General features: G+C 38.3%; 1 protein-coding gene across 1 annotated transcript in view; it reads left to right on the top strand.

Moving 5' to 3' along the window:
• The window catches only part of col14a1a (collagen, type XIV, alpha 1a), a 160,504-nt gene that overhangs the window by 93,986 nt on the left and 39,545 nt on the right, over positions 1-26,973 (top strand). The window contains 9 exon segments of the mRNA XM_042490363.1: positions 974-1,117; positions 1,446-1,610; positions 2,406-2,444; positions 2,676-2,814; positions 5,926-6,068; positions 8,788-8,897; positions 17,629-17,787; positions 19,523-19,600; positions 21,908-21,994. Of these exon segments, the coding sequence (XP_042346297.1) occupies positions 974-1,117; positions 1,446-1,610; positions 2,406-2,444; positions 2,676-2,814; positions 5,926-6,068; positions 8,788-8,897; positions 17,629-17,787; positions 19,523-19,600; positions 21,908-21,994 (1,064 nt within the window).

Raw genomic sequence — 26,973 nt, 5'->3', positions numbered from 1 at the left:
AATTACTTGGAAGCTTTTATTTTTCCCAGTTGTTATAGTTCAATCACAGACACTTATGTCAAGGAGTTGACCATTTGTAACAAATGTTTATACAGAGGGATTTGGCAGAAAAAACACTGCTGTTTGAGGGAGCTCTCAAAGTATCCGAGCAGCAAGGGGATTCTGCTGAGAGAGCCAGTCCCTTAATAAACATACATGAACATTAAATCAACAGTTCGAAATATCACATATGGAGGAGCCGCGGTATTGGGGCGGTGGGAGAAGCTGCGTCAGCAAAGGGTGCAGGCATGAACGTAATCAGCAGAGTAACAGCCATAAGTGCCAGGTTTTAATATCCTGCTGTAAACCTGCATGAATATGATTGGAAGTCACACACAGTTTTGGGTGAGCCAGTGACTGTTAAGTATAATTAAAACAACTGATGCCAATCAGACAATACATGTGTCGCTTCAGTGCTTGAGCTTCAGGCAGCACATTGATATAATGTTACAAAACATTGACAGAAAAAGCAGATACAATGTCTAATGTGATAAGTTATCTAAATTAAAGGTATGCTAAGCAGGAATGGTCACATACTATTTGTAAAAATGCTTGCTCTTGAAGTTAAAGCCAACCCCAGCTTTGTCCTAGCTATATATATAGAAAAATTTGAAAGAAAGTTGGAAAATACAGACTGCAGAGTCTGCGGATAAATACACCACCACACACTTCTAGTGAGTCATAAGTGATGATTGAGAGCTGCTTTTGTATGAGTATGTATAGTGTTTTTTGGAAAATCCACCATAGTATACATTCAGTTACTACAAGTTTATTTTACAGTTTAACAGAAATAGATGGACTTGGAAAGCAGAAATAAATGGTATGTACAGAAACAGATAGTTTAAATGTTAAGTGTAAAAAGGAATATAGGCTAAACTATGCAAATATACTCGTCTGGTAGTTAAATCAAGAGGTTTCTTTTTGTCTTTGTTAGGTCGGGCCATCAAACATGTGAAGGAATCCATTTTCACCCCAGAGGCTGGAGCTAGAAGAGGTGTTCCTAAAGTTTTGGTTGTTCTAACTGATGGACGTTCGCAAGATGATGTCAACAAAGTGTCTAAGGAGATGCAGATGGATGGTGAGTATTTTATAGACAAAACACAAAAATAAAATCATTGGTAGTTTGTTAAAGTTCTAAAAAAAATTAAATTAAATGCACAATGTGGGATTCATTAACACTGAGAAAGTAAGTTGTGTTTGTTTGTACAGATCAGGCAAGTTAGAGGACAGATCCCCATTTTTCCTCTTAATTCTCTGATGTTTTATACACTATATGTCACATTTTACTGTTTTAGGTTATCAGACTCTTCAACCATTGGTGTAAAAACAGTGTGTTACATTATTCCACTTAATCCTTTCTACCGACTTTAAGCTCTTAATTAATTCTCTTCTTTAACTATTCTCAGGCTATATCATCTTCGCCATTGGCTTTGCGGATGCAGACTACGGGGAGCTGGTGAATATTGCCAGCAAGCCCAGTGAAAGACATGTCTTCTTCGTGGACGATTTGGATGCTGTGAAGAAAATAGAAGAGCAGCTCATTACTTTTGTCTGTGAGGCCGCCACCGCCAGTGAGTAACCCCACTAATGTTTAAAATGAGACAGAGAATTTAGAAAGGTCCTTCAGAAAGGACTCTTTGTGGTGGAGAGAGACAGAGAATGACTCAAAGCAGACCCATTATGCTTTCCCTTATTTTCTGTTTTATATGTTAGATGTTCTTATTAAATGTGGCCGAAGTTTTAAATAATGAAGTAAACTTATATAAAAGTGTGACAAAAACATCCGGCTTCCCATCGTCCTGAATAGTCTAAACAGGTATTGTACTTTTGAATTTAAAGCTGACGTCAGCTCGTGAGAGACGTTACTGCAACTGTTAACATCATATAGCCTACACTGCTACATGCAGTTATATGCTAGCATAAGGGAAACAAGCAATCTTGGTTGCTGTTGTTTTTAATTTTTTCCTGATTTTGGATAGTATTCCTGCTGCATGACCGATTGTATAGATTTTGATTTAGGAGATTTAATGGGTGATTTTTTTTTAGGGTAGAAAGTGCAGCTGTACTCCGTTACAGTCTCTCCCCAAGTTACAATAACGGTGCCGTGATGCTGAGAAACGGAAGACCTTGTGACACTGATCAATCGGTGCAGACTTGGCTTTTTGGGTAGGATGGTTAAAGATACAGGTGATTAAACTGAGCATATAAGACAGAATACAGTATGAGGAAAATACATGTTAACATGTTCAAGTAGAAAAACAAAATACAAGTACAAACTTGACAATAGATATAAAAGATCTCCTTAAAGAGAAAAAAAGAATTAAAAATGTTACAGATGAACTTACAGGCTCTTTTGTGTCTTTCAGCCTGCCCGTCTGTTTTAATGAGTGGTAACACAATGGCAGGTAAGAGGTGCAAATGACAAGAAAAAATGCATATATACTGTACAACAGTCACACAGGTCCACCCAGTGTATCTAACCTTGATGGAAAGCTAATTATGATGATGATGATAATAACATAATTATGGTGCACACTGTCTGGGTATGAATCATGGTAATAAGAGTGATCACATGGAGGAAGAGGAGGATGCCATTTGTGATGAGGATGAAGGGAATGATGATTTGTCTCTTGCAGGTTTCCGTATGATGGAGAAGTTTGGTCTCGTAGAGAAAGAGTACAGCACCATACCTGGAGTTTCTTTGGAGCCGGGTTCATTTAACAGCTTTCCCTGTTACAGATTACACCGAGACGCCCTTGTGTCACAGCCCACAAAGTGAGTATATTAGCTCATCAGATCTGAAATCACGGTTTACAGTACATGTTCAGCTGACTCATAAATGCAATCTGTTAACCATGGCTAACACAAGTCCTGAAGCAGCCAAGTAAACATTTATCCAGTCACTGTTGTCATCGAGTTCAAGATCACGCTGAGAAGAAACTCAAGGAACAAACACACAAAGCTATAAAAAAGGCTTATTTGCTCTGTAAGAGGAATCATGACACAACACATTTTTGCTTAATCATGAATAGAATCTGCAAATGTCTGCATGTTAAGTTCATCATTTCTTCCATACACCATCTCCATGAAAGCCATAAATTATTAATTTCAACAGAGTGCATGCTAAATTATGCTCATTTTCAGATCCATGCCTGTATTATGGTTTTCTACTAGAACATGTTTACATGCTTTAATATTCAAAAAACACTTTATTTTCATTATATTGTCTGCGCTGGAATATCTGTATTCACCCTCTGTCTGAGACGCTCAGTTTTAGTGTCCTTCAATCAAATTTATCAATCAAGTTTATTTATAAAGCACCTTTAAGAAGACAGCAGTCGATCAAAGTGCTGCACATAGGATACAGAAGTAAGAAATAAATAGATAAATTACAATAAAAACAATAAAATTAAAACACTAAAATAAAAACAGTAAAAGTAGAAAAACTGCAGTGCCTGTGATTTGTGGGCTCATTTATGAAACGCCAGGGAGAAAAAGAAGTCCTTATTGTCAAGCCTAAATTCTGAAAAAGCCCTGTCTTGTCCGTATCTTGGCGTGTCTACACAATCATTACAGCCAGGTTAATGATTGTAACGGAGCATAGCGGCACTTTCTATGGTAAAAAATCACCAATAAAAGCCTCTAAACCAAAATCTTCACAAACTGACACGTTCCAGTTGTAAGTTTATCCAAAATCTGGGAAAATTTAACAACACTGGCGACCAATTTTACATATTTTTCCTGACGATAGCATGTCGCTTCATGTAGCAGTGTAGGCTAGGTAATGTACACTCTTGCAGTAGCCTGTCTATTGCAGATGATCATATGAAGACATCTGACATGAGCTGACATCAGCTTGTCTCCAAAACAGAAAAAAACACATTGGAAACCGAGTAATCAGAATGATGCAGGTTTTTCTCACGGGGATTACTTTTACATATTTTACATATTATTTGAAAATTTGGCCACATTGAAAATGAAGGCTGTAACATTATATACATTACAGAAAATAAGAAAAAAACCACAGTCAGTCCCCTTTAAGTTTCTTCTTTGTTACAGAGAGGTATTTGATCCTCCTCCACTGTTTATCCATCTATGTTTGCTTGCTAAGTGACTCTCCCTTCCTCCTCTGGATGTGGGGAGTGGTGACCGTCAGCGGGACACAACACCAGAGCACTTTGAATCATCAGCCAGCAGGACACACAGGATCCTACAACTATTTAACAGTCCTGCCAATGAAAATGTCCCAACTTTCTGGCTAATAGTAAAGCGATGGGGAGCTAACATGAAAGACAACGTGACAACGATTTTTCCTTTATCTTTTTTTGGAATAACTTTTTAGGACACAAAGGTTTAAGTCCCGCTCATAGCGCCTGGGCTGTGTAATACAAACTATCTTGCACGTCCCACAATCAGTATTTGCCCCCTATTGCTGATGACAACAAGCAGTGTAATTGAATATTGTAGAATTTGAGCCATTCACCATTGAAATACTGTTGAAAAAGGACTGTATTTCCATATATAGTTGCCAGACTCTTAGTGACACTAATTTATCTGATGAATTCATGTACATAGACTCTGTGTGCCCATAAGATTTATTTCAGTTTAAAGTGTTTTTCAAAACTTACAGAGAATGTCGTTTTTACAAATGGTGGAATTTCTCCAATAAAAAAGGAAATGTACGGAAAGCTGAGAGCAGAAGCAGATTATTGCAGTAATATATCAAACATGCAGTTTCCACTAATCCCTGCAATTCCTACTGCCAATTAGCACAAAAAGCAAATTGGCAATTTCAGATCATTTTCTTTCAGGGCCTCAAAAGCTCAATTGTAGAATGTTTTTTTTTTTTTTTTTTTTCAAAATAATCACAGCCTGCAAAAACTGCATCTCCAGCATTCTCTAAGCTTCTGGGAGGCTCTACAGTATGCATGAAAAACAAAACACATAGATAAGTGCACTAATTAACATTTACTGCATGTGCCACCATGGAACAGAGTCTGTGTGAGCAACAAAGAATAACCCCCACAAATATCTTCTAAAATTATAGATTGTCTGCTTTCTGCATATGGAAATACACTGTAGATCTTGCTGTCTATCTCTTTAAATTCTATCTAATTTTCATTGCTCACACAGGACAGTTTTAGGACCTATTATAGCGTCAAATTTTATTAGACCGTGCCCAATCAGTAAGTATCAATAAAAGATTAAAGGTGCTAAGGTCCTGTCTTCAGGTCTCATTAAGATTTCACCTTGTGCATTTCAAGTGGGTTTCAAATTGCAGATTTAAACTGTGACCAAAAGTAATTAAGAGGCTTCACAGCATAAGGAGACGCTGGACACAAATGCCTGAAAAATGTTCACTGGGATGCATGCAGGTGCAGGTTAGAGGTCAGAACTTTTCCCTAGGACTGCACTGCAGGAAAGTATTCAAGTATGAAACCCATGCACACAAACACTTACAGTAACAGGAGCATGAGTGGCTTCAAATGTGCTTCTGTAATGTCTTTCTTTCTATAATGTTGTCAGTTTGGAGATTCTCTTGGTTTTCTTACAGTCAACCAGCTTTAACTTTAGCTTTCTGCTCTATGATTGTTCACTCTGTGAAAAATGACATTGACGAGTTCTCTGAAAAGTTGAAGCTGAGATAATTTGAACCTGAAGTGCTGGAAGGCAGCTGCAAAAAAAAGGCTCGGCTTTGAGATCAAAAAGAGGCTTGCACTCGGAGACAGTCTCAGGCAGCCGAAAGCACTCTAAAAGCATTCACAAGAGCTGAAAAGAGACAATGGCACTTTGGAAAAGACACCTGTGGATACATGCCTTTAGGGCTCAGCCAAGCTCACTATATGTGTGTGTGTGTGTGTGTATGTTCTCTCATGTGTGTACCAGGTACCTTCACCCTGAAGGTTTACCCTCTGACTACACCATTTCTATGATGCTCCGGCTTCTTCCTGAGACCCCGCAGGAGCCCTTTGCATTGTGGGAAATCCTTAACAGGGACAACGAGCCATTAGTGGGATTAATCCTGGACAGTAAGTTGTGTTTTGTTTTTTGTTTGTTTGTTGTTGTTGTTGTTGTTGTTGTTTGTACCTTCAAGTACTTACTGCTCCAGGTCACCTGAGAGATCACCTGCTATCCAGTAGACTCATATTCATAAATACATAAAGACAAAAACATTAATGGAGAACACCTTAACAAATCTGGATAATACATGTGGTGACAAGAAAAAAAAGATGAAATTGCAAGTGTACACATACACAGATAAATATAAACATCTACATAAAAACATATAGCCCCAATGTACAGTACTAGAAAACCGCTAAAAAACCAATGTGAATAGCACTAGTTTCAGATGAAAACCTAGTGTACAGTACCTAGAGTCAGTCAGAACCACCTGAATATCATGGCAGAAGATCAGTTTGTTTTTCTTCTCATACATTATCTCTTATCCAGCACCAAGCCTATTTGTATCTGGATGTGCGTGTTTTTTTGAACTTTTAGCATCATCAAATCAAAACAGCGGATGCTAATAATGCCGCAGGTTGTAGAAGTGTGGCAGCAGAAAAATCTTTGCTTTTTTGATCCAATATAATATACCTCTAGATAAGCAATGTTTTCATCTCACCTGTGTATCCTCAATCATTAATGACATGTAGAGATACCAGAGCACTTCTGTTAGCCTGTCCTGAATGGGAGAATCTGAGTACACACCATGATTGCAGACACAGAGGTGTTGATCCCCGTGTGCATTAGAGTCAGTAACTGGAGATCACAGTTTAACATAAAGCCAGTGTTTCTCAAAGCCAAAGCAGATGGGATGATGGTGTCATAGGATCGACCATGGTGCAGTGGCTGTGTTTGAATCCGACTGCGGTAAGTGATGTTACAGAAACACTGCACACTGGGTGAACTCTCACCAGGCGTCAACCTTTACAAGTGTTTCGGACACTGACTTGGAGGAGGCCCAGGGCAGACCCCTGACCTGCTGTGGAGATTATATTAGCAGCTGCGATGGATGCTCTTGAAATCCACAGGAGTATCCGGAGTAAGTTGAAGGGAAAAGTGATTTTGCAAGAAAAATTAAGCTTCATCTCAAAGTCCAATGGCCTTAGAAGCCTGTAGACTTTGGAGAAACAGCTACAAACTCAAGAAACTGAAGGCACTCCCTCCCATACCATACTTGACCTAATTTTGGATAGGCCAGTTATATTTTTTGTGTTTTGTGTTGTTCAGTGCAGTTTTTTTCAATTCAAGGAGATAAAAGGCACTTCAACTCCAGTTATTGGTATTGTTTTGATTTTCAAAGAGTATTCATTGATTGCCCAGCGTGTTATTCATGCTGAGTGTTGGATGGCTGTCTTACAGCCTACACATAGACTCCTCTCTGCAGCTGCTGCCAGGCAGAATTAGCTTCTTGATGACCAAAGACATCCAAAGCAAGATGAGCTGAAGGCAGAGAATGGAGGATTGTTTTTCTCAGGAGATGAAGGGCACTACACCAACTCAAGTTGATTTGTTTTGATTTGCAATTTTTGTTTTTTTTGTTATTTTTATTGACAAAAGCTCCAAGAACTGATTGACTTCCCACCTCAGTGACTAATGTTCTCCTGTTTTGCACATTTTCAGTAAAGATTTATTTCTATGGAAGTAATTTGTCTGGTGATTGTTTAAGTGACTGTTTTATATTGGCTCAGCCAATATGATCTATGATGCCAAGTCTAACTGAAAACAGGTGACACATTTTAAAACATGTAACTTTGTTCTGTCCTTTCTCTAGAGTACGAGTGAAATAATCAGGATAATGTTCATACAATATGTTCTGTATATACTGTACATATGTAATAAACCACAACTGTTATGTTCTGGAAAAGCTTGATAATGCAACATGAGAACTGCTTAAAGATGACCTTGCAAAATGTGCAGGGACCCTGCACTTTGTTTTGTTTTGCTTTTCATGGTGACCCCTATACAGTTAAGCAACAACAACAATAAAACATGAATTGTTGTTTGAATATATTGTATATTTAATTGTTCAGAAGGATCCCTAACTTGTTCATGTTTAATGCGCTGAAATTTCAAACAAAAGTGAGAAAAAAAAGGTAATGATGTTATGGCACACCGGCATGATGACAGTAAATTGCTCCAGAGGTTTAAAAAAAAATCTTAAAATATTTTGACAAAAGTTGTACCAATATTATATTTGTGACATGTCAGAGGTTATAAAGCAACAAAGTAGTCAGCATGCTTACTTAAATAATCATGTTATTGCGCACAGACAGAAGCAAAAATAGCGTTAGACAATAGACAATTTCAGAGACAGTTTTTATTGACTTAATACAAACTCATCGTTCTTATTGACACCATTTCCCTTCACATACATTATTAGAATAATGGGGAAGAACTTGATTCGCTATATTACAGGGTTTTTCAAATGAAAGATGAAAGGGATTTTATACCAAAGTCACAATGAAATGATCACTTTTATCAGTCAAATGACATCTTATCAATTTTGTATTTTTCAACAGTAAAATAAGGAATGCAGACAAAGCAGCACAGAGATCAAGTTGTTTAATGCTAATATTATCCAGCTCATTTAGTTCACTGTTGTTACAAGCCAGGTCTTTATTTGAGGGGTCAGAGACAATATAGGGTCAGAGACAATATAGTGTGTACAAGGCAAGTTTCTACTTGATGTGAACATCAACCTTTTTTATTCTCCCTCACCACCGACTCTGTCTTTGCCCCCCGCAGACTCTGGAAAGACCTTGACGTTCTTCAACTACGACTACAAAGGAGACTTCCAGACCGTCACCTTTGAAGGAACTGAAATCAAAAAAATCTTCCATGGCAGCTTCCACAAGGTAAGTCCTCAATATATTTGTGCTTAAAATTATTAAAGTGATGAAATGGATGAATAATTTTGAGCTTTTTATAAAGTTTTATTCTAATGTGCTTACTTCTGTATTACATTATTATAGGAATATAGGAAGCGGTTTTGAGCTGCTGGTTTGAATACATAAGCAGTTGTAAAGACAAAAAAGTTATGTAATTACTGAAATTCAACGTCAGTCATACTGATTTGAAAATCAGCGTTATTCTACTCAGAGAACTTAATCAACAGTGCCTACATTTGTCAGTTTACTCTACATATTAGGATCACACGTACAAACCGTCATTACAACATTTTGGTAATAGCTTTTCAGACAAATATTCAGATCTTCTGCATTACAACTCTGCGTAGCATGAGCAGACAGATGGAGCAAAAGCTTTCTGTCCAGCCGTTGATAAAGAGACAAAAATGAGAAAGATTGACTGTATTTTGATGTTTTTGAAGTGGTGCAGCCTTCTGGGTGGTTTTGTCCGTGGCTCTCAGGCTGTATTTTTTCTCTTGACCTGTCAACACTGCTGTGATGAGTGTGTGTGCAGGTGATGATAACCCTCCTCTCTCTTCTGTCTCTCCCTCCCACTCTCCACTGCTTTCTCTACACCCATTTTACTTTTTAAACTAGTGGAGTGTATAGAGTGGGAGTAAAACTGCAGATTTCATCACCCTTTCAGATCTCTGTGTGGTCTCATATGATGAACTTATACGGGACATTTGTCATTATATCTAACATTTAGGGACCAAATAGCTAAAAAAAATAAATAAATCAGTAGATAAAGAGATTTCCTTATAACCCTTTTACCAAACATGAATGTTACATAAATCACATGATTGTAATACCTCCAACAAAGTACATTTGATGTAGACCAGATTTCATTGCCATAGAAGTAACTGTAAGTGGATTTACAACATGGTGCTCAAAGTTTTGACTACTGAGTCCCAAATTAGGGAGCAAACATATAATCGAGGGCCACACAGGAAAAAAGCAGTTGCAACTTGTCCATAGAAATTGCAAACTTCAGCCAACGGCACTAGCATTGTAATGCATGACACTCCTGAGATGTTGCCAATCAGCTTTCTACGGGTTGTCATCCCTTATTAGGAGACGCTTATTAGGAGGGCGCAGTTCGATACAGTCTCCTAGTAGTGTATTAAATGTAATGTATTGAATTGGCCTACAGATTATTAGAACAAAATGCATGCATCTCGTGACGTTCGGGGGCCGCACAAAATGTTTTTGAGGGCCGCCGTTGGCCCACGTTCCCCACTTTGAGCAACAGTGATCTGCAACATCTTTATAGCCAACACTCTTTGGTATGTGTGGTAGTTTACCTGACTTTGTTGTCACATTATCACTATTCCCTTTTGACCTCTGACTGGACCACCAGAGAGGATAGTAGTTTGTCCTCCAGCTGATTCTCTGACAAAGACGTTTCATATATGCCTCAATCACTGGAATTCTATCCAAATATATTTATGTAAATTATGTTTTGGCAAATTAGTCAGACTGAATTGAAATGGCATTTTTTGACATTCTCCAAAAAAAAGACAATTTTCTGCTCACTTGGGACAAGAAACTGTTTTGTGAAAAAATAAATTATGGAATAAATAGTGAGGCAAATGCCTCAACTGAATAAATAATAACATTGGTTTAGCCTCAAAAGGCCTAGTGAATGACAAATTCATCTTGCAAACACTTTGTCATGAAATATCACATTAGTTTAAACAAACAAACAAAAAAAAAAATTTGCCGAATAATAATAAATTCTTTTGTCTTTGTGGAAGTGTTCTTTGAATTAGGAGATATATTTACTTCAGCAGGGCTCATAGAAATGTTTGTTACACTTAAAAGAGTGGGTAACATTTGCTTGAAAAATGGATGGAAACACAACTTGAAATTTCATGGAGTCCAGCCACAGTCTTTGTAGATAGTATTTATTTGGTATAGAGGGGCTGTTGTGTACTTTATTTGTTAAAACTCCCTCTGGATTTTGCTGGAAAAAAAAACAACACCAGCCCACCAAGTCTCTGTCTTTCTTTATCTCAATTCTCAAAATGTCAGGGAGTAGCTGTCCATCATTCTCTGGGCCCTTTTGTCTTCTTCCATTGTTTTCTGTCTCTGCTGGAGAACATGACAATGTTGAGAGAGGGAACAGATGCAGAAGACTGCCTGGCCAGAGGAAGTGTTCGTCTCTGCTTAGACAGGATGACAAGTGAATAAGAGGAGCGTACTTGTGCGTGTTCATGTTTGTGTGTCAGTTATAAAGGGATTACCATATGAAGACGCCTCGTGTGAAAGCAGGAATACCCAGCAGGATCTGTCACCGCTCAGTGAAGCACGCACAGACACACAGACTGAGAGAAACTCAGAAAACAAACAGGTGAAGGAGGGAGGAAAAGGAGCAAAGGAAGAAATGGATATGACAGTGAGCTTGAGACACAAAGAGGAGCACAGACAGGAAACTGCAGGGACAAACAGAGACATGTAGACATAGAGAGGAGAAGTGAAAGTTATCCTCAGCATAACTCACATATCGCTCAGAGCTATAACACACTCCAGAAGTGTATCAACACGTTCTGTATCTCCCTAAATGATTGAATGCCTCATGTTAAAAATGTTAGAGAGCACTTAAAGCTGTCCATTTGCTCTGTAAAAATTTACACTCAGGAAATTTGCAGCAGTGCCTGTGGAGCTTTCACAGAGTGAAATTCAAAATTCACAACTAATTCATTCGCCTATAAATGGTTATTGTAAAGCTGTTTTCAAAAATGTTGGTGGCTTCCTGGATAGGAGACGAGGAGATGATGATGTAGAAACAAAAGCAGCAACTAGAAGTAAATGTGTTGTTCCCGTTGGAGGGACAGGTTTGGGAAGACTTAAGCTGTTTGTTTGTGAAAGGAAAGGAGGAGACGGTGTGGCTGACAAAGTAATGTGGTGGTTGGATCTGTTTTCCTGACGATTAACAGCTTGATGATTAATCCAGATAGATCCACACACTGCAAAGTGAAATATAAAATGTGTGCTGACAGTAGTTTGGAATATTTTCATGATATTAGTTTTAAAAGCTTTTCAAACTTTGTCTCTGAGCTTGTTTGTATTCAGCTACAGACGTTCAGCACATTTCTGTTTTGATAGGGTAAAAGAGTACAATAAACTCGTCCCCTTTATCTGGATTTGGGTTGTAGGAGACTGATGAGGTTGGAGGATTTAGAGAATCACAAAATAGTGAAGGGAAATACTGTCCATGATTGATACTGAACACAAATATAAATAGGACACTTATATTTTTGATACCGGTTTTCATGAAGTAAAAAAAAGATCAAAGATTTTTTTCTGTGCCCCCAAAAGACTTTTCTCTCTCAAATTTTGGTCACAAATTAGGTAGAAGCCATGTCAGTAAGCACAATTGGATGTCCTGCCAGATTTCTGGCAACGACATTGGAGACGGCTTATGGTAGTGAAATAACAATTTGGCTCATGGGCAGCAGCTCTGGTGGACAGTCACAATGGCACACTCCTTTAAAACTTCATCTGTGACATTGTGTTGTGTGATCAACCTTCACATTTAGAGTGTCCTTTTGTTGTGACCACCCTAAGGCACACCTGGGTAATAACCCTGCTGTTTGATCAGCATCTTGATATGTCACACCTGTCAGGTGGATGGATTATCGTGAAAAAGGAGAAGTGCAGATTTTAAAAAATTTATACATAACATTTTTGAGAAAAAAGTCACACTTTGAACATAGAAACCCAAGTATATTTTGCCTGCAGCTGGAAGTACAGCATCAGTGTCACATACACTAGCATTCGCAAATCAAGACACAGTACTATCAGTGTGAGATATAAGTATTACTTTACTTCAGTCAGAGTAACCTGGAGAGAAAAAATAGTAGCTCAGGACCAACCCTTTTTCAAAGTAACATTTCAAAGAATTAAGCTTGTAACCCGAAGCAACACCTGGAATTACACTTGAGTTGCCTGTCAACACTGCAAATGGTTCTTGTTTTTTTTTAAACATATTCATCATGAAAATTGTTTTCACAAATACCAGACGGAGATATATAGAGCTAACTTTTTTTTTTTGATTGTAATTGTAAAAAAAAGTTGCAGTTGCCAAATTAGTCATTAAACACTGTTAAGTGTGCAGCTGTGATGAAACGTTTAAAAGTTAAAACGGCAGCTTGTTAATAATTACTTTTAAAGTTTTATGATTCCATTTGGAAGCAGCATTTTAGGGTTTATTGTGCAAATATTGCTGATAAGAAAAGACAGGAGATGGGAAAACACTCAGTGTACATACACAGGCGAAGAAAAAGTGCATATGTATAAAACCATAGCTGCATAGATGTAAATGCTGAAACAATCAGAATGTGCTCCAAAAAAATCGCACAAACTTTAGAGGCAACCATTCACTTACAAAAATCACACTGCACACACACACACTCCATCAAGCAAGTATAAGCGAGCACGCTAGTGCAGATCAGAGACAGCCAAGTCAGCAGAAATATTGATGGCCTCATCTGCTTCAACCCACATTATCTACAATGCATGTTTAAAAACTGCCATAACAATTTAAGTGTGTGTGTATTTGTCTGAGCGCCAGTTTTCCAGTCCGATCATCATAGCAGGCAATTCTTCATTTTGTGTTAAGAAGTTACCAAGAGGTGAAACAAGTGAATATCCTAGTTCCAGGTCTCATATATGTTTCTCCCCAGTTCATCCTTGCCTTCCCTCTTCTTTCATATTTTGTTAAGTTTTTAATCCTTACTCTAGTGTGAACTCATTCATGTCTTGCAATCTGCCATAAAGTATACTTTTAAAAAACAATAGTTTTCATTTTCTCATGACAGTAAGTCACTCTGCATTGAGCGATAAATACACCCAGAGCACAAAACTATTTAAGAAAGTCCAAGCTGTCTAAAATTAGGCATTATTCCTGTTGATTTTTCCTTGTTTTGACATTTTTATTCAGTGAAGAGAATGTTAAGCTGATAGCTGAGTGTTTTTCTGGATTTTTGCTATCAAAGTACAACAGAGTTGCAATTTAATTTGCAAGATTAGTGCTAAGTCACATGCACAACATGGCAGAGATAATATGCCTCTGTCAGTGGTTTAGAAAATAAAGTAATTTGTCTTAGAAATGATAAGAAAAAAGAATTCTGATAAAGAAAAAAAAAACCTCTGCTGACAGAGAGGCACAAACAAACGAGGTGCTTTATATTACAGAAAGATACCGCTGATGTGTAAGACAGCAGTAGCATTAGAGAATACAAGACTGTGTACGTCTGAGAGGCTAATTTATCTTGTGCTGGCAGTAATATTAGCTGTGGATAGATCCTGTAGTTTCCAGCCAGCCATCTGACCTGCCAGCAGCAGCACAGAGTGAAAAACATTATGCCACTGATATTTTTATATTTCATCCTCATTTTTGTGGTCAGTGCTTTTTTGTTTACTTTGTTGTGGATATTTGCCTATAAAACTGATCAAGTCTCAGTCTTGAGGTTTGTCTACTGTCTGTTAGGGGTTAAAGAATGACTCTTGGATGAACAAACATGTTTGTAACATTTAAATTAGCTTCAAATTCACTCATTCATGATGTTGTAAATGTCAGAAGCCCATTCAAAGTTGGAATGTAATTCTATACTAAATATGCACTATACTGCTCTCAGATACTCTCGTGTGATTAATAAGTGGTCACAGTTGGATTTGACCAGAGAAACAAGTGTATGAAAAGTTGAGACGTTCTAGTGGTTTGCTTAACTTTGGCATGCTTAACTTCTAGCACGTAAAGCTTAAAGGTACAGTTCTCCTCGAGAAGCTTAGCTGAGCTAACAGCACACTTATTTCTGCGCAGGGATACGGTTTGTGGGTGTAGTTTGGTGAAAAGACAATATTTCCTAATTGAAACTGCTCACAACAAGGTCTGTGGATATCTTGAGTAAATGGGTCATGATTTCTGAAAAGGGGCATTGCTGTTGAGTTTTTCAAATGTATTTTTTTGGCGCTTTGAGCACAACAAGCCGAGTGCCATCTAGTTTTATTATATTGGAGAGAGGACAGAGATCTCTACGGCTAATATCTCCAACACTCGCCAACTTAAAACAATCTAGATTGATAAGAAGCACTACAGATAAGAGGAAATACGTATATGTATTTTTGAGTTTTGGGTAAACTGTCTTTTTAAGAATACTGGTCCTTCATTCGTTTCACTGTGGTATTGACTTTGTACTGGCTGAAAAATAATGTTGTGTTGGGGACTTCTGAAATCCATCTTTACATACAGCTGCATTACCATGCATTTATAACATAGCCATTACAATAATAAAATGTTTATTTTTGTATTGTACAGAAAAAAAGGAAAGTAACAGCTGACTGGAAACACTTTACCATAACTATCACAGAGGCTGACCGTAACATGTTCACAGGCTGTAAATGTCCGTTTATGTGAAAATATGGTGGTATTATATTTTCCTATGAGGTTTTCATATGCAGGTCAACATTTTATAAGGGTTGACTTTAATGCAATACAAGTAGTTATTTCTGAGTGTAGCCATTCAAATATTAGATATATTATACTAACCTGTGAGAATATATCCCCCAAAAAGCTTGATAACAAACAGCATCTTTTCTGATGCCTACTGCAGTTTTTTTTTTTTAGATTTCATATAGCTCAAGTTTAAGAACAGAGGGATGGTTCAGATAGTCAATTTTCAAGAGTAAACTTCCTCCATACTGAAAATAAGTCTGAGTCACTGGTGGAGTAAATGAAGGAACCAGATAGCCTAAAGGAGAGTCTCTGACACACACACACACACACACACACACACACACACACACACACACGGAAACATATATTTCTATACCTTACAATGCTCCAGACCTCAACTTCAGCAACTAAAAGCCAAAAAATACCGTAAATGCCTGCACCTTAGAGGATTTTCGTGATCTTTGTATCACACAAATATAACACACACACACGCGCGCACACACATACACACACACACACACACACACACACACACACACACACACACCATGCCCAGTGAAGTGTGCAGACTGGAGGATGAGAACAGAAAGTCATTATAAAGCAGCCGTCCAAACGTCAGCCAAGAAATGGGCCCTGACACTTGAATATGAACTTTGTCTAACTCTGCATTAGCCGAACCTTGTTACTGTGTGTGCAAATGTGTATGTGTTGCGCACAGGCTCTCATGTTGCTTTAACTTAACAGTGCATGCATATTTTTATTGAAATATGCATGCACTATACGTTATAGAAAACATCCTATAATGGTTAAACGTGTAGATACTAATAGTCTATTTTTTTACCATCCTCCTCATTAACCATGTGACCAGTTGAATTTCACAGTTCACGGCTCTGGCAGTGGTTTCCTCTAAAGAGACAGTTAGAGCTCACAGGCACTCTGACTGGACAGGCCAATTTGTGTGCTTAGATGCTTTTAACCTGCATTTATAAAAAAAAAAAAAAAAAAACACAAGCAAAGGGACCCATTGTTATTGGGATTAGTCAGTGAAGAGGTGGTCAGTTGTTGTTGGTAGAAGAGGTTTTGTGTTCTGGCTGATCACAGATAAAAGAACTGTGAAAATGCTGTACTTCAACTGATGTTACAACGGTTTTATTGATTCTGTATATGCAGTTGTTAGTGTTTATGTCTGACAATGTGTTTAAGACAATAATGTTAGGCAGTGTTGGGCTCGTCACTCAAAAAAAGTAATTTATTACTCTTTACTCTTTTAAAAAAAAGTACTTATTTGTCCCTGCCAACAACAATTCATCACACTACTCGTTACACACCACAAAATTGGGCCCTTCAAACTTTGCATTTGGTAATCTAACACTATATAATTTGCAAATGACTTATACCTGGGGGTCTCCTGTTGCCTGTGACTGGTATTTTCCCAAGATCTGTCTGACAGATTGGAAATCTATAGGGAGATTTAAACGGAGGGCAACATTTCATCCACTACATATCCAGCCAAAAGCTTTATTCATTCTTTGCTGCTTTTAGCCTCCAACAGTCCATGATTAAAATCCAGTTTTAGTTATTTAACGTCATACATTGTTGTGCTACAGTCATCCTCTGAAATGCAGAAGGGCTCATCTTTGTCGGGGTGTATTTTTGCAAGCTTCGCGTTATTGTGCTGCTGTAGTAGGTGTTTCAGGAGGTCGTGTTCTCACGCTGGAAAGAGTCTGAGTACCACTAAATGTTTTCAGTTTACATTTGACAGCAATATCCCTGTCATCTTTCTCCTAACAAAATCAAAGTAATCTAGCCAATGAATGTAACTGTTCCGTAACTCTTTTGACCTAGCTTGTTGCTTTGTAATGTGCATGTGTGATGATTACAAAAATTAGTCCAGGAATGTAATGTAATTCTATTTCATCCCTCCTGACCAGTCATCTCAATTATATAGAACCGCAGTTTGTTGGATTACTGTTGCCCAACAATAATGATGGGTATTACAGACAACAGGAGTATTGACTATTGAGGCAGAAATACTTGGTAAAATAATACAAACAGCCCACCTCTATCTTCTTTAAACTGTTGCTGTTTTATCTTAATCTCAAGTTATTTGGGTCAAAACAAAAGCCTTTTCTCATCTTATCTGCACCACAGGTGTTAGATGAATGTGTAGTTTGGGAAATACTCTAATCTCAACCTTCTTCTCGCTCTCTTCCATTACAGCTCCATGTAACCATCAGTAAGACATCTGTGAAGGTGGTGTTAGATTGTTCTGTGATTGGGGAGAAATCCGTCAGTGCTGCTGGGAACATAACAACAGATGGGTTGGAGATCCTCGGAAGGATGGTTCGGTCCAGAGGCAGACGCGACAACTCCGCTCCAGTCAGTATGAATTCTTGTCTGCATCATTGATATGTGCACTCTGAAAAGAGAGTGATTTTCATGGCAATGTCATAGGTGTTCTAAAGACAAGAGGGTTATCAGCGAAGTAGATTATGGCAGCGGCAGCATAATTATTAAATCTTCAAGTTAGAGTAACATGCCAGAATTTATTTCACAATCTGTTTTCACATAATTATTGAGATAAAAGCTTTTAATGTTTCCTTCCACAGCAGGTCCATATGATGTAAACCAATGTTAAAGGTAGAATACATTAAATTCTGCTTAAATCAAATCTGGCTGTTATAATTGTCCCTTGTGCATTGATTGCAATGATAAGTCAGCAAGGTGTATGTGTCAACTATAATGGCCCATAAAATGGCAACCATTAATATCCAAAAACATTTTAGTGAGTCACTCAGGAGGAGTTCATTTTATTTATTGCAAGAGGAAATTACAAAGTGCTTTACTTTGTTAGCTGTTCTCTATCCATTAGGTAGCACAAGCACTTAAAAAAAACCCTTTTGGCACATGCAGGCAGGGCAGAAGTTGAGATATTGTGTGCTTCTGGGAATACTGAGTGCTGCTATTAGTAAATTTATACTTCTTAGCTGCTCCAAAGAAAAGTATCAGCTGGAAAATGCTGCGTGAAGAAGTTTTTATGAAGGAAAATATGACATTTTCTTCACTTGTCACGAGATTGTCCTTTACAGACCAGTAATGGATATTGATTCAACACTACGTGGTGTTGGTCATGTTTGGAAAGGTCTTTTCAGAAAGTAATCTGAAACCATAAAGGCAGCTTTACCTGGCGTCAGTTTATTCTGTTTTACTGGCTGTACTTTAAGTTGGCCAGAAGTGAAGGTTTTAGCCGAATAGTCATTTTATTTTAGGCACCACGATGAGGCGATATTTCTGTTTATCGAGAGACTCTTATCTAGGAATGGCTTTATGGAATTTCTTCAAATTTGGCTCAAACATCCATTTTGACTCAAGGATTAAGGCAGGATCATATTTTGGTGGTCAAAGGTCAAGGTAACATCACAAAGCACATTTTTGGCCATGATTTAATTTTGACAACACTGACAGAATCTCATCCAAGTCTACAATCATGTGCTCGTGTCATTATGTATTTAACTTCCCAGATAAAACAGTTCTACAGTCATTACGTCTAAGTGAGAGTTTTCCAAAGTTAAAGTTGTCTGTGATATATATATATATGTGTATTAAGCTTGATATAGATCTTTGTTGAAAGTTCGGGTAATGAAACATCAGGTTTCTGAGTGGTTTAGAAATGTAGATACTTGAAACTGCTCTACTAAAAAGAAATGAAGACAGTAAATGCCAGTAGGCTGTTTCTTCAGTTGCGATGATAAACTTTGAATCAGATACAAGCCAGTGACCTAATTTATAGCCTTCTCTATAGTTTAAGACTAGCGGAGCCTCACAGACATTCATTCTGTTTGTTGAATCTATCAGCCAGGCTTTATGTATCTCCCAGCATTTTTCACTTGGTCATTAGAGCTTGTAAACAAACTGTCCGTTCTTGTTTCTTATCACCACTGAAACACCACAAATTTCCATCTTTACTAAATACCATGCTTAATATTCCATTTGTTATGTTGCCTCTGTTTTACATCTGAAATGTGTTAACTGATAATATTGTAATTACAGTAAGAATGGAATTGCTTGGTGTGTTTGAGTGTAGTCATGTGTACTTGTGTATGTGTGTTTACAGTTCCAGCTCCAGATGTTTGACATCATCTGCAGCACATCCTGGGCCAGCAGAGATAAGTGTTGCGAGCTGCCAGCATTGGTAAGAAACTAACACATGCACATACTCTCACACAGTCATGTGCTTACACACAATGCTTTACTGCCTCACCAAGTGCAAAGTAGTTTAGGGCTCTGAATATTACAGCCCTAGATAATTAGAGTTATAATTGTGGTCATGATCAAATTAAGTTACGACGAAACCAGCATTAAAGACAAATTACTTTGAATGTGTATGAATGGCTATTAGCACTGGCAAAGAAATGCCGCTGCTGACGGTGCCTGTGGCCAGGTGGGTAATTTAATTTATGTGATAGAAATGCACCTGATGAGCGATGTTGTCTTTCTCACACATATACAAGTCAAGTCTGAGCGTGCCTGTATAAGAGCACTGATTATCAATTAGCACCCCGGGCATAAAACATAGCCACATAACAAACAGATACACCATGTAACCAGTTAATTAGGTTACACCTCTGCAGTCTGACAGAATCCATTAAAGCAGTGTTTTTGCGATGCCTTTGTTGACATTCGGAAAGGTCAGAAAAGTTTTCATTTAACTTTGTGGTAATTGGTAGGCTGTTGTTAGTGATGGTAGTGGATTGCATTACGTGACTGTCTAGTTTTTTGTTGACAAGGGGCCCATTATACAAGAAACAGCCCAGTATAATACAGCCCCATGAACTCTGTGTTATACCATTTAAGGATCAGTGTGAAAAATATGGTGCAATTTACAACCAACCAACCAACAACCAACAAAATGCCCATACCTTCTCTCCCCTTCATATCCAAGCTTGTCGTAGAGCCTGTGGTGGCTGTCAGGTAACGTAAAAACATGAAAGGCTCTCTCTAGAGCCATTGTTCGGTTTGTCCATTCACTGTTTCCCAGAAAACTGAAATCTGTGTATGGCAGTAGCTGACAGTGGGGGGATCAGCAAACTCATAGTTTTTTTGTTTGTTCTTTTTTTTCTTTTTATTCTGTTTGTGTGTGTGTGTCCTGTTGTTTAGTTCTGTGTTGCTCTCTAAATTTGGAGGTTTTTGTTTGTGGAGTATGAGCTGCGGATTGATAATTGATAAATCGAAGCCCATCACAGCTGTGCAGATCAGATAGCTTGATGAAAGGAGCAGCTACTGCAAAGGTCAATGAAAGCAAATTTGAGACCCAGTGCAGTGAATGGTTAACTTTCACTTTCACCGCATTCTGCTGCTCCGTTTGTGCACAGAGTATGCTCTACGCTCCAAAAGAGTGGTGCAATGAATAAACTGAACAGTATATGTATTCCAACATCCTCCAAAATCCTGACATGGCCTCAGGTGTTGTTATCGTGAATAAATAAATTCACAAATAAATGAGTGTGTGGCAAACTGCTGTTCTGGGCTACTGAAGAACAATGTTGGTGCAACTTGTCAAGTTCCATGAGGTATGTGCCACCAAACAAAGAAGTTTGCCTATTGTCCCACCCCACTGTGCTGTGACTACATGCTTTGATTGGAGCGTTGAAGTCGGAAGCAGTTAGGGTGAGGTCTAAGAGGTCATATTTAGGGTTAGTAGCACAGTAGGGCTAAACTGAGTAAAACGCTTGTTCGGGGGGTACGTTCTTTATTCCCTCTGCGTACCCCCACAGGCCTCCAACAGGTAAAAACTACTGTATATAGAACTGTGTAAAAACACAATTACAGTCTGTTTAAAAATGATTAAATTGAATGCCTCATTGTACCGCCAAAGATAATGCAATGCAGCGGAGCTACCTTGTGGGTGTTTTTACATTTTACATTGAAATAAATCAATCAAATCAATGCATCCTGTTGTTAAAATGGACCAGTTGGTTAATTAAATACAGGTTGATAAAGCCTATGTTTCCTGAAAACAAGCTGAAAACCCTGCTCTTCTCTGTCTTCATGGCTTGTTGCTTCCGTATCATATGTATTTTGGCTGTTAAACACCATAATTCTTATTTTAAGGTGATTTTTGAAACTATGTTTATATATTATCAATTTCATATACCATGCCTGCCAGCAGATCCCCCTAAGTCCTACACAACGGCCCCTTAAATAAACTTCTCAGTGCAAGCAGGGCATTCTTTTAAAGTTTTGTTTGGATAAAGTATTTTATCAGTAGTCATAGGGACCAAGAAAACATTGATTTGTTTTGTACCATAACTCAGCTCAGACAGTTGGGAGTCAAAGACCTGAGAGAAGCTGGTGAATGATGGGGATGTTTGACCATCGTTATTTTTCTGCTGGTTAGCTCTGGGTGTATGTAGGTGAAGTTTTAAATGATGCAGCTCACGTCTTTCCTGAATACAGACCAAATGCACTGTACATCTGATGTATTTATGTGTGTTTTCAGAGAGTTGAGGAACAGTGTCCCTCCATGCCTCACGCCTGTACCTGCTCCCAGGACAGCAAAGGACCTCCAGGACCCTCTGGACCCCCTGTAAGAGAGATTATTCATTCATTCATTCATTCATTCATTCATTCATTCCAATCTTTTATTCTTTCATGTAATTGCCTATTCATACTTTTGTGGTCGGTCTAGTATCGTCAAAATTTCTTTCAGTCTATTTCTGTCTTTTTTCTCTCTCTGTGTTTCCACTGACGTGCTGAATTCCTGATGTCTCCCTCCATTTCTCTGCATTTGTTTTCCTGCTTTGTCTCTTTTATATTCTGTTATTTACGGTATAAATACACCAGTGCATTCATTAGCAAACTTTCTCTGTCGAAGAATGAATACATCAGTTATCCATTTTGACTATCCAGACTCTCATTAAAAAGTTTGTATTTATTCCAGAGGTGTTTGTACCGACAATAGTAAGCACTGCTGGTAGATGTCAGAGTAGAGCAGCCACTCTAACGCCATAAAAAAGTTGATTACCTGTTGTGAATTTTACAAATTACTTTTATTGAAAGAAATCAATGTAATCCAATATGAAAAAACAGAAAGGCAATTCATATATACAATATAAGGAGCTTTTAGAAAGTTGATTAGATGCAAAAATTAATGGCAGTGACCAAGCATTACCAGACCAATAGTGTCCACCACCATGAAGACACATATCAGAAAGTGCAAGTGCAGGTGTCAGTCTGTACACATGTTTTTTAGTATCCATACATAGGTGTTTGCAAACCAAGTCCATATATTGGGAATTTGTTTTAATAACTAATAAATATGTTGCCATACGAGACAAAATAGATGCATTTGCTTTCTTCGCTTCTTGCCTACATCTAGCATTCGGCACTGCGGCTACATGAAGAGGCTGAGCTGTCTTCCCTCTCTGTATTCACACTGTCGCTCTCTCTCTGTCTGTATGTGATCCTCATCTTCTATTAAATCCTCCTCCTCGTCATCATCATCCACCTGAATATTACTATCTGACCTGTTAAAGGCAGCTGTTTGAGTTATGAAATGATACTGTGCGCCCTGTACCTTCCTCTTATTGCGGATGTATGTATCTTGCAGATTATGGCACATTGTCTTCAGTGCATCTCTATCAAACAACTCTAAGGGCCTGTGATGATGTTAAAAAATTACAGAAAAGTAACGCGTTCCAAAAGCTTTAATGACGATAGAAAGTTTTTGAATCTGTGTAAATGCGATTGACACAATGTTAAGAAGTCTTTTTTTGTTTGTTTGGTTTTTTTAAACGTAACAACTTCTGATCAAAATACAGACTTGACGTGCAGAGGTCTTTACTCTCTTTGACATTGAGCAAGTTCTATCCAATTACAAGCTTTTTGAATGAATCCTGTGAAATGTGGAATTAGAAATCTTTGGGCGTTTTCATTGGGGTGGCGATATGTTAGAGAGAGAAGGGATGAGCTTGTGGTGCAGCTGTATTCCCCTCACGCAGCCGCAGGTAAAACCTGATAGGGGCTGAGAGATGAGAGCAAGTAAATGAGCTCATTTACAGCCTGAGACTTTTGTCTATATTCTCTCCTCTTTTTCTCTCGCTATTTCTCTCTCTTTCTCTATCTTCTGCTTTGCATTTTTCATTCCCTTCTCTCTTCTTTCCCCCATTTCTACATCTCTTTTGTTTTCTCTCATTTTCTTTCCTCTCTTTAGTTCTCTGTCTTTGTCTCTGTCTCTGCCCTCGGGTAGTGAGGGCATGAGAGGGGTTTGGGTCAACATCGGTGTAGTTTAAGAAAGTAATTATGTTGCAATTCCATGTATCACAACTGATTACAATCCCCCCAATTTCCATCCCTGTCCGACAAGCCGGATCCACTTACTCTTCTGTAGGGTTATGTCCACAGGCCACAGCCCCGTCCTCTAGTTTTCTACGTCCTTTTATTTCTGTCTGTGTTCTTCTTTGAGATTTCAGTGTTTCATCCTTTTACCAGAAGAATATACTAAAGATGTCAGTTAAGACAAGCCATATGGGTTTCACTCATGGCTAATGCAAAATAAGTTGCTAGTTGCTTCGGGATTTGCATTTAAACTACTGGTAGTTGAACTTAATTTGAAGAAAATGCCATGAAATTTAACCTCATGCTCTCATCTCTTGACTTAAAAAATACATTGAAGACTTAATTAGCAAAGACTTATTTTCTGTGTTTTTTGTTTCTCCTCTCTCATTGACTTCTATCGCCTCCATCTCTTTTCTCCTTTTCTGTTTTTCACTGTCGCTCTCCCTCCAAACTAGATCAATAGCAGTACTGTAAAGCTTTCAGCTCCTCATTGTCTTTGTTTCTTCTTTTCTCTGTTTTCTCTTATACCTCCACTTCATCCACACGCCTGAGGCTCTTTTCTTTTTTTCTCTTTTTGTACCACTTTCTGCTTCTCTCTTTGTGTCTGTGTCTGTCTCTCTGTCTGTGTCAGTATTTCTCGCCAGCATTGAATGGGCTTCTTAAATCACATTTTAACTGCAGCATACGGGTGTAGATGAATGGTTTAATGGTGAAATCATAGCCACTTTGGTGCTTAAACGGCACCCTATAGTCGGCAGGGTTTTGAGTAAGGATGAAAAGTCAGTGCCATTCCCCTTGTTAACACAATATAATGGTTGTTAACACAATAAATGTATTGTATCCCCTGTGGAAGGCAAGCTTCCTACAGACAGGAAAACTTTCAGAGTCCTAACAGACTGTGAAAACAGAGGCTTTCAGTATAAACAATGGATGTGTACAGAATTTGTTGCTGTGCTGCAGAGACTTTGCTCACTCTGAACCAAGGAGTATGGAGAAAAACAAATAATACCTGGATCTGTGGGGATACCTGATGTAGTGTCTAAACACACAGAAAGCTTGCATTAAAAAAAGACAAGTGGAGGGCAAATAAGCTGGAGAGCAAATAATTATTTGAAAGGATTAAAAAACTATAGTAGCTGGCATCTGATCATTGAGATTTTTGGAGCTTAGGCATTCCCAATAAAGGTGGGTTTTTTGTTGGTATTGAGCAGAACAAACGGACTCTTGTCTGTAGTGTATCTACACAGACAAGGCAGCATTTTGGCAATCTAAAGTATGGCTACAACAGAAACTTGCTCTAATATCACCATCCATAATGCAGTTTTGCCTTCCTGAGAGTAATTTCTGTGTTTGTGTTCGCTGTCAGTAGCATGTCTTTTCCTGTCTCGCACAGCAGCAGGCCTGTTCAGTTCTTTAAATTTTTGAGTCATGTTTGAAATAATATTGATTGCCTCAACTGAATTGCAATCTGTGCCGCCTGATTTGGCACAGACTCAGCTCAATACCAAACATCACTCAGCAATCAATCTGACATTAAGGAAAACAAGGCTGATGCTGCCTGCCATCTCAGTTTGTTCAGATTGAATTGTGCCCATGCTGTTCGAGATGCAAGTGTTGTTTAAAAAATGTAAATTCGTCCTTGGCATCAAATTGCTCAGTTAAATGATAGTAGCGCTGTACTTTATTCTGTCGCCATGAAACACCCATGAAAAATCCAAACACAATTATTTGTATTGCTGCTAGTCAAAGCTGATTTCAGTTTCTCTGCAGGTTTGCCCGACCTCCAACAAGTAGTCACATTGTTTGAGAAAATCCATTCAAAACAACATGCAGAGACGAATTGCTGAATTGATGAACACAATCAATCATTTTGAATAACACATATTTTTGTCCTAACATGAATTTACAATTGCATAATTTGATTCAAAAGTGCTGTAATTAAAGTCATTGCCTAAAGTTTAATTGTGTCTTTTTGCTGCCAAAAGGAAAATTGAAAGAAGTATTTCACTGCCTGAAAATGGTCTTATCATAAAACTAGGCTTTTTGCATGCATTTTTGCATTAGAAAGACAGAAACACATGACCAGAGAAAACACAGAAAAGGGACTTTGGCATTTGGTTCTGCTCATGAGGTAGAAAACGAACAACTACCAGAATGCGCTGCGCCATGCCTGAGCAGCTTCTTTCCCCAGGCTGTGAGACTCCTCAGCTCCTCCTTTGATGCCAGAAAGATGCAGCAGGATGTAGGGTCAACTTTAATTTAATTTCTTCTTAAGCCATGTTTAAGAAAAATGACAAATAAATCTACCTTGTACCATGTACCTATACGAGACCAACCTATTAGGTGACGTAATGTGTACTTGTCCATTTCACTCATGGGCGGTCAGCTGGTAACAAATGATCTCATATTACAGATGGTCAGCTAAAACATGTTTCTGAAAAGATTTTAAGCAAAAAAAGGGCAATGTAGTAACAGAATCTTGGTTTGTATTTTGTCAGTGTTGCCTAGTTATACCCTTTGTTTGGAGTTTCATCTCAGCTTGTGTTGCCTGTGCTACATTATATTAACTGTATGCTAAAGTAATATCGATTACAAAGCATTTCGTAAACTTGCCATTCAGTGACAGAGTGAAATGTATTATTTTGAGAATCTTTGCATGCAGGAACCCTCACACTGAGTACGGGGGCCAATCTGGCACAAACTGGACTGTTTGTAAATTCAGAGCTCTGTGGGAATGTACTATTCAGTTATTCAGAGCACCGCACTGTGGGAGTGTCAGAGCTAATGACTCCTTAATGGTAAAGCAAACGGTAAAACTTCAGATTTTCACTGGTATGTATAGAGAAAGTGACTGTGGTATTATGCTAATAAAATGATATAGATTACAATCTGGTAAAAAACAAGAATATAATGATTCCATTACCACTTCCTTTTACCACCTCTGTGTGTCTCTTCTCATATTCCTCATTCTTCTTGCAAACATCCCTCCTGTCCCCTCTGGCTAAATACTGCAGGAACTACCTAGTCTCACCCTCATTCCCAGGGGAGACCTATTTAAGCAAACACAGGAAGAGGATGTATCCCAAATGAGCCAATGATTAGCAGATGTGTGTAGTTTGTCCATGAATAAACCTTGTGGCTCGAGGGGTCAGTCTGAGGTTTACAATTCCAGACTTTCTTACAGATGCAGCGTGATAAAGTGCAGAGCTCAGAGGGGCAGTTTACAGC

Source organism: Plectropomus leopardus, chromosome 7, assembly GCF_008729295.1.
Source record: "Plectropomus leopardus isolate mb chromosome 7, YSFRI_Pleo_2.0, whole genome shotgun sequence".
Classification (NCBI taxonomy): domain Eukaryota; kingdom Metazoa; phylum Chordata; class Actinopteri; order Perciformes; family Serranidae; genus Plectropomus; species Plectropomus leopardus.
The sequence above is the reverse complement of the archived record's forward strand: the minus strand, read 5'-3'. Positions and strand labels throughout refer to the sequence as shown.